This window comes from Glycine max, chromosome 20 (assembly GCF_000004515.6).
Source record: "Glycine max cultivar Williams 82 chromosome 20, Glycine_max_v4.0, whole genome shotgun sequence".
Lineage (NCBI taxonomy): Eukaryota > Viridiplantae > Streptophyta > Magnoliopsida > Fabales > Fabaceae > Glycine > Glycine max.
The window spans coordinates 40,798,601-40,810,802 of record NC_038256.2 but is presented as its reverse complement, the minus strand read 5'-3'; the positions used below and the strand labels follow the sequence as shown (position 1 = coordinate 40,810,802).

Sequence of the window (12,202 nt, the reverse complement as noted above, 5' to 3'; positions counted from 1 at the left end):
AAAAGCTTGGTTAACTTAACAACCTGCTGCATGTTGAAATTTTCTGTCTCTCTTGAAACTTCTACCTTCACCTATATGTAGAGTGGAAGAACCACATGCAACACCTAGTCACCACATATAATGTTTTTTACATACATAGATATGGAGGGTATGAGTATGACACTTAGCAAGCTAGGCCACGTGTACCATCAGCGTTGGGTCAGACTCTAAGATGTAGAAAGAAAGAGATGCTCCACCATCCCCATTTCCATATATACATTAGTCAATAATTAAGACAAACATTTTCTTCAAACATAAGCAAGAGATCCAGAAAAAGCAGTGTACCGATTGAGAGTGTCTATTTTCTTCATACCTGGTACATAGGTAGCTAGCAATGCAATTTTCTTCAATTAAGCTTAAGCAAAGCATAAACACCATAAGAAGAAGTCAGAAGAAGAAGCATTAAGTACACTGCATGCCCTGGTTTCCACCACAAAACCAAAGTACACACCCTGCCGTTCTGCTAATTAATCTTAGATTCAGAGGTAAGATATTAATTTTCTCCGTTTTCTTCTAGATCAATAATATTCTTCTCCTTTTTCTCTATTAATTATTTTACATCTCTGTAAGTGCTTTATATCCGAGTTAATTGTCGGTAAAGCAATTAATGAACAATATATACAAACACGATTGAACACGGAGAATATGACGACTTTGGTTCTTTGAACATGATTCATCATGAAAAATACCAGGATATATATAGTTCGATCCCCACGTATATGTACACTAAATTAAGATGATTTTTGGTTTAGAATTACGGCAGTGTGATTTGAATTTAAGATTTTATACAAACTATCTTAATCCCGTTATTAAGTTGGTCCTAGTGTAAATTAGATAATTTATGATTTTTGGTTTAGCAAACAATGATTGTGAAAGTTTTCGTTAAAACCATGGTTGTGGGGTTTACAGTGCCAGTCCTGACAGGTTTGAGGAGCAATCGTCTAGTATACCTATGGTTATATAAGGACTAAACAAAATACTTAATTTTAATGTGAAAAAAATATAATATTTTGTATTTGTATATATTTATGATTAAACTCACACTAAGGGTTGGCTTATTCATCGTACCAATATAATTTTTTTAAAATAAATTATTGTGTTGTATCCGTGTAATTTTTTTAAAAAATTATCAACATAAAATAAGTCATTTTATAAGTAAGATTTTTTATATTTTATAACTATAAAATTACTGTTATAAATTATAAAAAGTACTATTTTATAATATTCAATTCCCAAAGTATAATTTATAATATTAATATTTTTTTCAGAGTATAAGTTAATATGATAACTTTAAACGCAATCTATAAGTATAACAAAGGCAAAAAAGTTATATCTTTATCAATTTCTTGCGTGGACACAATTCAGTCGTTATATACTTTGTATCTTTATTAATATCATGGCAGAACAAATCAGTGATGTTACTTCATCTTGACAATGCCCACACGCACATCCCACTTGTTCAGTTGTTTGTAATCACCCGTAATTATGGATACATTACATTAGTTTTATTATATTTTTAAATAATAATAAAATATACAGTCTATAATTCTTTTTACCATGAAAAAAGCAAAACAATTTTTTATATATAAATAAACACTACCCCCACAATCATATACGTTTTTATGCTCATTTTTCTTTCTTTTTACTTGCAGGGTTGTGTAAAATCGAAAAAAAAGAAAAAAATATTTATGTAAAATGACATACATATCTGAAATACAAAATATGATACAGATAAGAGTATTTTATGCCTTTTAAGTATAAAAAAAAAAAACTCTTTTTTTTGCTTTCATTTTTGGAAGGAACGACAAATTGCTGTGAGACCCGGTTAATATTCGTCTTCTCCCGAGTCTCCACTTACCAAACTAAGAAAAAGGAAGCATTAAATATTTTAGCCTTTTATTACTATGGAACTTAATTGCATATGCATTTGTAAAATTTTGCAAGTAATATGTCTATACTTAGATTTAAGACATCAAAATGAGTTCAACTCCACAGTACAACCCATTTAACTCACGTGATTACAATCTACCTCATACGTGATTACATGCATTCGTATTTTTTTTTTGGTGCAATATATAAATTTCATATTTGATTTATTACACAATCACCAACCTCAACTTTTATGCATACATCATCAGCTATTATTATTATATAAAAACGAAATATATATGTGAGGAATAACATTTGTCTTTCACGATCAAAAAGGCACGATCATTATTTTAAAAAAAAAGTCACGACAAACAGTCGCTTTTGCCTCAAACCAGATTTGCTCAGTTTTGTTGTATAAAAATGGAGACTTTTGCCCAAATTTTTTTTGGGAATCAATGGGTTCGTGGCTATATGAAGATATGATTATGTGTTTAGGACATGTCTAAGTCAATGTCACCTGCATGTGCGTGCATGTTTTCATGTCTGGAACTCGCTTGCGTATGGGAGGCGTGCCTCCTTTGCCGGTGATTCACTGATTCTGCGTGGCTTGTATCGTTGTGTGCTTGATATTATGTATTGTATATTACTTAAAGACCTAAAAAAGTAGTTCCAGTTCATAAGAAAACAGATTTATATTAAAAAAGAATGTGTTTTTGATTATGTGAGAATCTTGTTGTTGGTGAGTAATTGATTGGTAAGTGTTATTTGAATCTTCAGACTTATCTTATTTTTAGTGAATAGACACTCAATTTACTTAAATTTTTCCACAATAAAAAAATTATTTAAAATGAAAGAAAATGGGAAGGATCATAAATAAATAAAAATGTGATTTGAATAAATAGAAATAAGAAAAAAAATATTTTTTATTTTAATGAAAGAAAGCGAAAATAAACAAACAAATAAATTGTACAAAAATACTTTATAATAATAAAATATTTAATTTAACATATGTTTAACTTTTATTATTATATTATTTTAATATAATATCAATCGTCTATGATTTTTATAAAATAATTTAATTATTCAAAATATACTCCTCCATGGCTCTATCCCATTTTTTTTAATGAGTTTTACAAATTTTGTTTTACGTTAAAAAATCAATATTTTTATCCTATTTTCTCTTTTCTATTGCTTTTCCTTTTATTGTCAAGAATCCAAACATAGGTAAGTCATTGCCTCTTAATTTGAGACACCATAAATTTTTTAAAGTTATAGTACTATTGCAAATCAAATCTTTTCTTATAATTAGTGTATCGATGATGAAAAAAAGATACTAATCAGGGTTTTAATTAAAAACACTGGGGAATAAAAATAATATTTATTAAAAAAATTTATTGAAAAATAATTTAATATTTTAAAAATAATTTAAATATTTCATAACAATGATGCTCAATGATAAAAAGAAAACTTACAAAAGGGAAATATAATAAAAAGAATTTATTTCCTTTAAAGTGAATAAATATATAATATAAGAAAAAACATAATATTGTCAATATATAAGAATTAAATATATATATATATATATATATATATATATATATATATATATATATACACACACACACACTTTATTTTATTACTTTATATATTTATTCTTTTTTAGAGGAATTAAATTAAAAAAATGTTTTGTCTTCGGCATTTTAATTTGGGATCGAGATGACTTTATTCATTTTCAGACAGGTTAATTAAGAAAAAACATGCTCATAAATAAGTAGTAACTTAGCATGCAAAGTTTTTCGTGAAAGAAAAATATGCTCATTTGATATTTTTACTTCTTAAAAGAATAAAACAGTCTCTCAAAGTAAACACATGTTTTCACAACCCTATAAAATTGAAAATGAGAACTATTTCCAAAAACTTAAAACAAGAAATTAAAAAAAATCAAACTAAACAGATGTTAAAAATTTCTGATCTTCGGTAGTTTGTAGTCCTTAGCAATAAATTTTCTTGAGCCCTTTAAGTTGTTGTATCTAATGTACTGTAGATATCCTAAAAAAAAATTGTAAATGAAAAAAAGTGGTGAGAAAATGTTATTGTTTTTAAATAAATATATTCAATTTGATTTGAATATTAATATGAATTTCAGATACTGAGAATTTCAGAAGAAAAAAAAAACTAGTTTGGTATTACTTAACAGCAAAACTAATCCACATTTTACACGAGCTTTTTATCTTTGTTTTTGTTCTTTTTTTTATATTGTTAAAATCGAACTAGACATATATTGTTCAAAACATGGAATGCGAGATTTTCTTTATATCCCTTACCTTATAAATATCATGTACTGGTATTTTCTTTAAGAACCAATATAACCACACACACAAAAAAAACTCGTCGGTGTCTATCTAATTACTAAAACCAAACTATGATGCGCTGTGTATATAAAATAATTGCACTATTAACGTGGAAAGTTATTACATAAGTTGAGGCGTACGATTAATCCGGGGTTGTAGTTACTCTTGTCAGTGTCTCTTTAAATTTAGATGCATTCATAAACACTATTAATGAGGTACTAACGAAATAATGCATATAATATGGCTAGAGAAGGGCTACTCTTTCAAAATAATAATCATGCCCATTTGAAAATAGAAATGATAATTAAAGAGAATTAATGAATGCATGTTTAAATTGCGAATTCTGTTTCTCCACAAAACCTTATCACTTCTCTTTGAAAAAAATGGGCATTGCAGCATGATTCTTATTTTATTAACTTCCAGTCATACCAAACTTGAATAACAAAATTAAAAATCTTTTTTTTTTTTCATTTTAGTCACTTTTCTGGTTTGATTACTTTTCTACAAGGTTTAATATATAATAATACCCAATCATTTCTGAGACATTCCACAATGTTTTCCCCCCGAACTGCTGGTTGGTTCCTTCATTGAAAGCTGGGGTCGAAGGTTGTTTTGTTACACGTGAAATGATTCAATTATTTCCTCTAGTCGTCGGTTCTTTTCATCTCATGATGAGTTCTCTTTTTTTTCTTCATTTCGTTAGTTGATTGTTCGACCAATTAGGTTGTAAAAGAATGCAACACTAATTTGCCCTTATACTATAGACTGACCCATTAATTGGGGTTGTTGCTTTTCACGCTGTCTACTCATTAATCCACATATGTTCAGTCATGAGTGCGGAGAATAGATTAACCTAGTTTTAGGCAAGGAGGTGCTCTATTACACTAACTTAATTTAACTAAATCAATCAGTGTCAATACTACCTGAGATCCTGTGGATCATTAGCTGTGAATGGTGATTACTGATTAGTGCCAATCAAGGTATTGGCAGTTTGATCCACCCTCATAAACATTAGTTTTTTTTTTTTTTTTTATATATATATTAAAATTCTTCCTTGACTTCACTCGAGGGGTTACCTCAGAGTCATATTTAAAATTTCGTAATCTCACCGCAAGAAACTCAAGTATTTTTCAGTAAAATAAGAATTAAAGTTCAATTAGTCAATAAAATAAGAATTAAAATTAGTGCCAATCAAGGTATTGGGAGTTTGATATACCCTCGTAAACTTCAGTCTTTCTCTGTGTATTTTTCTAATTTTCTTCCTTGACTTCACTTGAGGGTCACCATAGAAATCATATTTTAAACTTTTCAATCATGTTTCAACGGAAGAAACTTAAAGTATTTTTACAATAAAATAAGAATTCAAGTTTAATTAGTTAATTTTGTACGACTATGGAATGATTAATAAAATTTAATGTCAGACACATAATTTAATAACTTAATTGGCTTGTCATATATATTGTTTTTTCATAAAAGCTTTAAGAAATTTTAAGATTTCTCTCCATGGTATGACACGTGTTTAACAGTTGGGGATTGTTGACATGTGCGGGTACGATTATTCTAATTTATTAGCTCAACCTCCAACTAGCAACTTGTTCGTGGCCCGTGATTTTAAGCACGGACCCACTCTTGCCCTTTGGTCACGTTGCAGTCCAATAGAAATATAAGATATAGCTAATTTACATTTGTATGAATATAAGATATAGATTAATATAAGCCATTAGATAACGATCGAATGAGTAATTACTTCTTGCTAAAGAATGCCAAATGGGGTATCATGTTTTAAAGTTACTAGTATTTGTTTTTCTTGCGGAGAATTCCATGTGAAACCAACAAATTATCAAAATACCCTATAATTATTACTCTATAGAGTATAGACTATGGTAATGGCTGCTAGCCAAAGAAAAAAGTTTCATAAGAAAAACCCAATTTTGCTGCTTCAAGTTCAACTACTCATTGTTTCCACTTCATAATAATTTGACAACGTTGGCGACTGTTTTTATGCGCTTTTGTTCCCTCTCACACTGTTCTTTTTCTTTTTCTAGGCACTACTACAGTTCTGTTACTGTCTTCTGCTTTGTCCAATTATTGCCATTTTAAACAGTGATGAAGCAAGGGTCAGCAAACAACCAACAGGTACTGTTTCTCTCTCTACCCTGAGCTTGTGCATGGCTTCTTTTTGCATGCTTCTGAGAATTGGTGTCATTGGTATTTTGGGGTTTGTTGATCTTGGGAAACTGAGGCACAGTGAAAATGACTTGGGCTGAAATGTGCTTTTTGGTTTGTTGTTGCATGCAGCTCTTGTGGGCAAGAGTGGTTATGCGCAAATGGCTTAACATGGCCAGTAACGAGCCTGATTACACCGCTGACCCTGATGATGATAATGAGGAGGACCCTGAAAGTGACTCAGATAATGAAGGTGAGTGTTTACAATAACCTTTCTATTGTTATGAGTGTGTTTGTGAGTCTGTGTGTGTGTGTTCATTTGAAGATTGGAAAAGTTGGTACCGGCATGAATTTTATTAGAATATGGAAATTGAGCATTATGGTTTATGTCAAAATGATCTGAAAATTTAGAATTGAGACGCTGCAACTCCTTTTCAGTTTCGCTATTTCTGTGATCTGCCTCAATTTGAATATGCAGAGTGGGGCAAACGGACACGGTTTGGGGACAGCAGAGAGGAACTAGCTCCAATTGAGTCAAATGGTCAATATTTTTTATGTTCTCATATAAGAAATTATAGTTTCTGAATTTTCTTCTAATCTGAGAATTGCAAAGATTAGTATGTTTTTTTCTTAATTGTCTTTATCACACCCTCTGAATGTCTAATGAACTGCAGAATTTCTTCCAAGGTTAAGGAGGCAAAAGTCATTAACTTCTAGGTCTCAGTATATAAACAAGAAGGAACTGAGGTGAGGCACTGCTTTTGTGTTTATTTAGCAAGAGAAGACTCTAATTGCGATGATTTGAAAGAGTAGAAAGCATAGTTCATTTGCTGGTATTGCTCAAACCTCTCATATCTGGATTCTGGTGGATATTTGTGTCTTAGAGTATGTGTTGGAACGTGGAATGTTGGAGGAAAACTTCCACCTGATGACCTAGATATTGATGATTGGTTAGGCATTAACGAGCCAGCTGATATCTATGTTCTTGGGTAAGTTGTTTCCTTGTCAAAAGTTTATTTTATTTTCCGTTTCTAGTCATTTTACTATGGCTTTTAATATATTTTCTTTATACAATCACCTTTCTCTTCATGCATATGGATATTTGTCCCTTTGTTTGACTAGAACATAGTATTACAATGCTGCAGTCTTCAGGAGATTGTACCATTAAATCCTGGTAACATTTTTGGTGCTGAAGACACTCGGCCAGTACTGAAATGGGAAAACATTATTCGAGATACACTGAATAGAGCTAGACCAAAAGCACCAAAGATGAAATCCTTCAGTGATCCTCCATCACCATCAAAATTTAAGCCATCAGATGATGCGCCAGATATAGAACAAGAAATATTACTTGAAAGTGATGGTGATATTGGTGAGGAAGTCCATCCTTTGGATGAAGAATACAATGTTTATGAAGGAGGCGCAGATAAACCAATCACAGATGAAGAAGCCCTGAATACTAATTTGCAGGCTTCAGTTGCTGCTGATATTGCCAACACAGGAGAGCCAGTTGGCAATGATTTACAGAGACAGTTTTCTGATGGAAAGAGGTTGAATAGGCTGAATTGCTTCCGTGACGAAAATTCGACTGAAAAAACGGACACATCATCTTCTCAACAGGCCAGTAAGCTATCCAGAATGATTAGTAGTTCTGATAGGATTGGTTTAAGCTGGCCAGAGCCACCACTACATCTGCTATCTCAGCGACCATTGGATAGACCAACTTCTTTTAAATCTGTTAGATCCTTTTCAGCATCAAAGTCTTTCAGAACATGTCAGACCTTCAAGCAAACCATAGATGACATAGGATTGCTTGCTGAAATTGACCTCGAGGCTTTAATGAAGCGGAAAAGGAGATCATCATATGTAAGGATAGTGAGCAAACAGATGGTTGGGATTTTCATCACCATATGGGTTCGTCGTTGCTTGCGTAAACATATTCAGAATTTGAAGGTGTCAACTGTTGGTGTTGGTGTTATGGGCTATATTGGTAACAAGGTCTTTGTCTTTTTCTTTAGAATATTCATTTTTTTTCTTTACTGCTTGAGTTTGTAGTGTTTGCTTGTTACTCATTACATTATTATCATTTACATAATATATCTTTCTCTTGTTCCTTTTATTACATGTAGCTTTCTACATTACTTAATTAGCATATAAGGTTCATATATATTTTCTGGCTATCTATTGTGGACTGGAATACAGTTGGTCTGTTTGGTGGTGCCACATAAACTAAAATTTTCTGTAGTTCTGATATATGGATTGCTCACCCTTCAATGATGACACTTTCGTTCTACTGATTATCTCATTCAATGATACGACTAAGCTTTGACCATCAGTATTAGAAACTAGAAGTTAATCAACTAATTAATTTTAACGTTTAACATAATTATGATTATATTGGTCTTGTTTTTGTTCAAGGTGACTTCAGTTTTAGTAATATTGGGTGATCTTGACATTTAATCAATGTTATTGTACTTATCAGAGATAATGAAGAACTTCTTAATTTTCTTCAGGGATCAATATCTATCAGCATGTCCATATACCAGACACTCTTTTGTTTCATATGTACCCACCTTACCGCAGGTGAAAAGGAAGGAGATGAACATAAAAGAAATGCTGATGTGCGCGAAATACATCAACGAACCCATTTTTATTCTCTTGCTGATATTGGAGTTCCTAGAAAGATCCTTGATCATGAGTGAGTGCATTTTTTACATACCTAGATAAACTTAAAATGTTCTACTCCTGGTTGATACTGTTGTAGCATCCCCCATGTGCACTTGATTACCTGTTTGTTGGTTTTTTCATTTAGCATCATTGTTGTTGTTTTGCAAATTTTCTATATCCTTGAAGTACTTCATGCCCCAAAATTTAAAGGTAGTAGGACATGGGTGTTGACATTGTTATGTCCACTTAGACCAAAATTATAAGTTCATGCATATATTTATAATAGAAAATTGGGGCAAATACATCTGTTAGTGCAAATAGGACAAGCCAATTTCAATGACATAGCACCGTCGAGCATAGTGCTATTATCTAACAACAGAAGTGATATCCACTGGCAAAGCAGGCAGGGTAAGGAGCCAAAAATATGCCTTCTAATCTAAAGGACAAGGCAAATAATCCTCTAAGGCACTGGTCTACAGCCTAGGCAAGTGCCTGGTTCATCCAAATGCTTTGGATACAATTTATATTTTGTAAAAAAAAAAAAAACAGTTGGCTTCACGACTTAAATTCTTGCAGCTTTGCTTTGATGTTATTTTTGTATTTAAGTGAAGAGATTTCTATTTGATTGAAAGTTTAAAAAGTTGCGATAATCATCTGGCATCTGGTAATTTTTATTTTATTTTTTGTTTGTATATAATGGTGGCAATGAGGTTTGAACCTTAAACCTCATGCAAACTACTCAAATCCTCAACCACTAGACTCAGGGTACTGGGTTGGCATATGATAGTTGGGTTGATTTTATCTGACTTTTCAGTGGGATTGCTTTCAGGATGCTTATGCTTATTCCTTTTATGTCTGGTTGGCTGGTTGCTTTAATTCTGTATTTACAAGTTCTGTCTAAAAGAACTACAATCACTTAATCAATTCCAATTTAATTGTAGGAGAATAATTTGGTTGGGTGATCTGAATTATCGTATCAACTTGTCATATGAGAAAACAAGAGATTTTATCTCAAAAAAGCAATGGTCCAAATTGATTGAGAAAGACCAGGTAATAATAGTCTAGATACTCTTACTTGATGTGTACTGCCTAAGAACGGTCCTCTGCAGCAAATTTATATGGTCCAAAAAAAAAATATCCACACTAGTTGTTGAAGAATTTGATTTCAGTTTATCTAAGTGGTGGATCTAGTTGTTTCTTTGTAAAGAAAGGAATTGTATTGATAGAAGCGAAATAAAATATGTATTGATAGAAAAAAAGAACATAGTAAGGTAGGTCTGAGTCTGACTGTTTACTTTATTGACATCTTATTATGACAGCTTACGAAAGAACTTGAGAAAGGTGTATTTGATGGATGGTCAGAAGGCAAGTTAAACTTTCCACCAACTTATAAGTATGAGATTAATTCAGAGAAATACTATGGAGAGGACCCAAAGGTTGGGAGGCGCACACCGTCATGGTATGCTTGAGATTGTTTGAACTCAGATTCTGCTCAAAATCTGCTAGCCTGTGTTTATATATTTATTTACTATCATCTAAGTGAACTACCATTGTTTTCTCATATTTCTAAACTGAATGTTTCTTAGGAAAATCAGGCATTAATATTTTTATCTGCCCTGGTGTGTGTGCGATTCTGCTCTATGTCTTGAATACACACCCCCAGAATATCAAGAATTTTAATGGTGTGAGAACCAGAGCTTTTTGATACTAGTACATGACATTTTTTTTATGCGTTCTGCTATCCTAATACACTGGTTAAGAAATTAATAATTTTTTTTAATAAAAGATTACGTTGGGGTTGCATTGAAAATCACAAGATAGTACACTCCAATAAAAAACAAAAACTTTCTACTTTTGATTCCTAATGTTCTACATTTTTCTTTTCAATAGGCAAGATGCTAAGGATAAGGAATCATAGTGGAATTTTTTAATTAGAAATGTAAGCATTTATTGTATTGAAAACACAAAAGTCATTAACACATTTTTTAAGTAAGAAAATGCTAACTAGTACCCTTTAAGGCACTGTTTAAAGAATCAAAAGTAGAATTTTTTTATTGAAGAATGTAACAATGCACTCCTTTGTGATTTTAATGTAACTTTAAATTTTTTTAGATATAGATACCTTATTCTTATTCGTGTCTTTAGAACATTGGTTAACAAGAACTTTAGTAATTAGAAAATTACTTAATATGGTGTATTTAATGCTCCTTTATTGTTGGTAAAATCCTTCTTTATATAAAATGATTTTTCTTTATAGAATTTGCAATTACCTTTCAGGTGCGATCGTATTCTTTCATATGGCACCGGAATGAGATTACTTAGATATGGAAGGACTGAACTCAGGTTTTCAGACCACAGACCAGTGACTGCCACATACATGGCTGAGGTTGAGGTGTTCTCTCCAAGGAAACTGCAGAAAGCCCTGACTTTCACTGATGCAGAGATTGAAAATGAAGAAGTCATGGCAACTTTAGGTAGTTGGAATTTAGCCAAATAATCTGGAAAAGTTGCTTTACATAAATAAGTATATCTTGCTTGCCTGAAATTTGAGTCAACTATGGGATTGCAATGACTATTTTTTGTCTAGGCTTCATGTCTATTAACTTGAATATATTGAACATCGAATACTCCTGACATATTTCCATAATCTTTATTTTCTGGTGCAGGGCCACTGTATGAACTCTGAAGTATTTATTGTATTTGAAGGAACAACAATGATAGCTATTGCAACTTCGTATTGGAATTTTCATTTTCATTATAATTTTATTTTTACAGAATCTTTTAGAGAAAATAGTTGTATGATTTTTGTAAAGTATGTGATGAATAAGATGTAAAGCTTGTCGATAAATTGGGTATATCGAACTCATTAGGATCGGGCTAGCAGTGAGGGTTTGGATTAGTTTGCATAAAGTTCTAAGTTCAAACTTAATTACAGTCTTTAGTGGGAAGCTTTGAGCATGCTTATAAAAATTAATAGAAGGCAAATATGTCTAAGACCAATGGTTGGTTCTCTATGCTCAAGATGCTGAAATATGGATTTTCCCGCTTTTACATTTATTTGTTCTTTATTATCTTTAAAAAAATCCTGTAAATATTCATCATCATCAGTT

At 31.6% G+C, this 12,202-nt stretch overlaps 1 protein-coding gene across 4 annotated transcripts; it reads left to right on the top strand.

Moving 5' to 3' along the window:
- The first annotated feature begins 285 nt into the window (after positions 1 to 285).
- Positions 286 to 12,143, top strand: LOC100780455 (type IV inositol polyphosphate 5-phosphatase 3). 4 transcript variants are annotated; one of them, XM_006606118.4, is made up of 12 exons: positions 286 to 524; positions 6,305 to 6,395; positions 6,558 to 6,678; positions 6,904 to 6,966; positions 7,100 to 7,172; positions 7,310 to 7,414; positions 7,571 to 8,423; positions 8,939 to 9,123; positions 10,034 to 10,142; positions 10,412 to 10,551; positions 11,370 to 11,566; positions 11,759 to 12,143. In XM_006606118.4, the coding sequence occupies exons 2-12, from the start codon at positions 6,366 to 6,368 to the stop codon at positions 11,776 to 11,778; spliced, it is 1,896 nt and encodes a 631-aa protein (XP_006606181.1). In that variant the 5' UTR covers positions 286 to 524; positions 6,305 to 6,365; the 3' UTR covers positions 11,779 to 12,143. The 4 variants fall into 4 exon arrangements, with proteins under 4 accessions (XP_006606181.1, XP_003556167.1, XP_014628491.1 ...); XM_003556119.5 differs by lacking the exon at positions 286 to 524 and adding an exon at positions 5,963 to 6,031; XM_014773005.3 differs by lacking the exon at positions 286 to 524 and adding an exon at positions 6,106 to 6,142.
- The last annotated feature ends 59 nt before the right edge of the window (positions 12,144 to 12,202 follow it).

What these genes read in the sequence shown, in the direction of transcription:
- LOC100780455 (XM_006606118.4), top strand. Translation starts at nt 6,366, where the DNA reads ATGAAGCAAGGGTCAGCAAACAACCAACAG. An exon ending in TGGGCTATATTGGTAACAAG is followed by an intron (nt 8,424 to 8,938) that starts GTCTTTGTCTTT and finishes AATTTTCTTCAG; the next exon opens with GGATCAATATCTATCAGCAT. An exon ending in AGAAGTCATGGCAACTTTAG is followed by an intron (nt 11,567 to 11,758) that starts GTAGTTGGAATT and finishes TTTCTGGTGCAG; the next exon opens with GGCCACTGTATGAACTCTGA.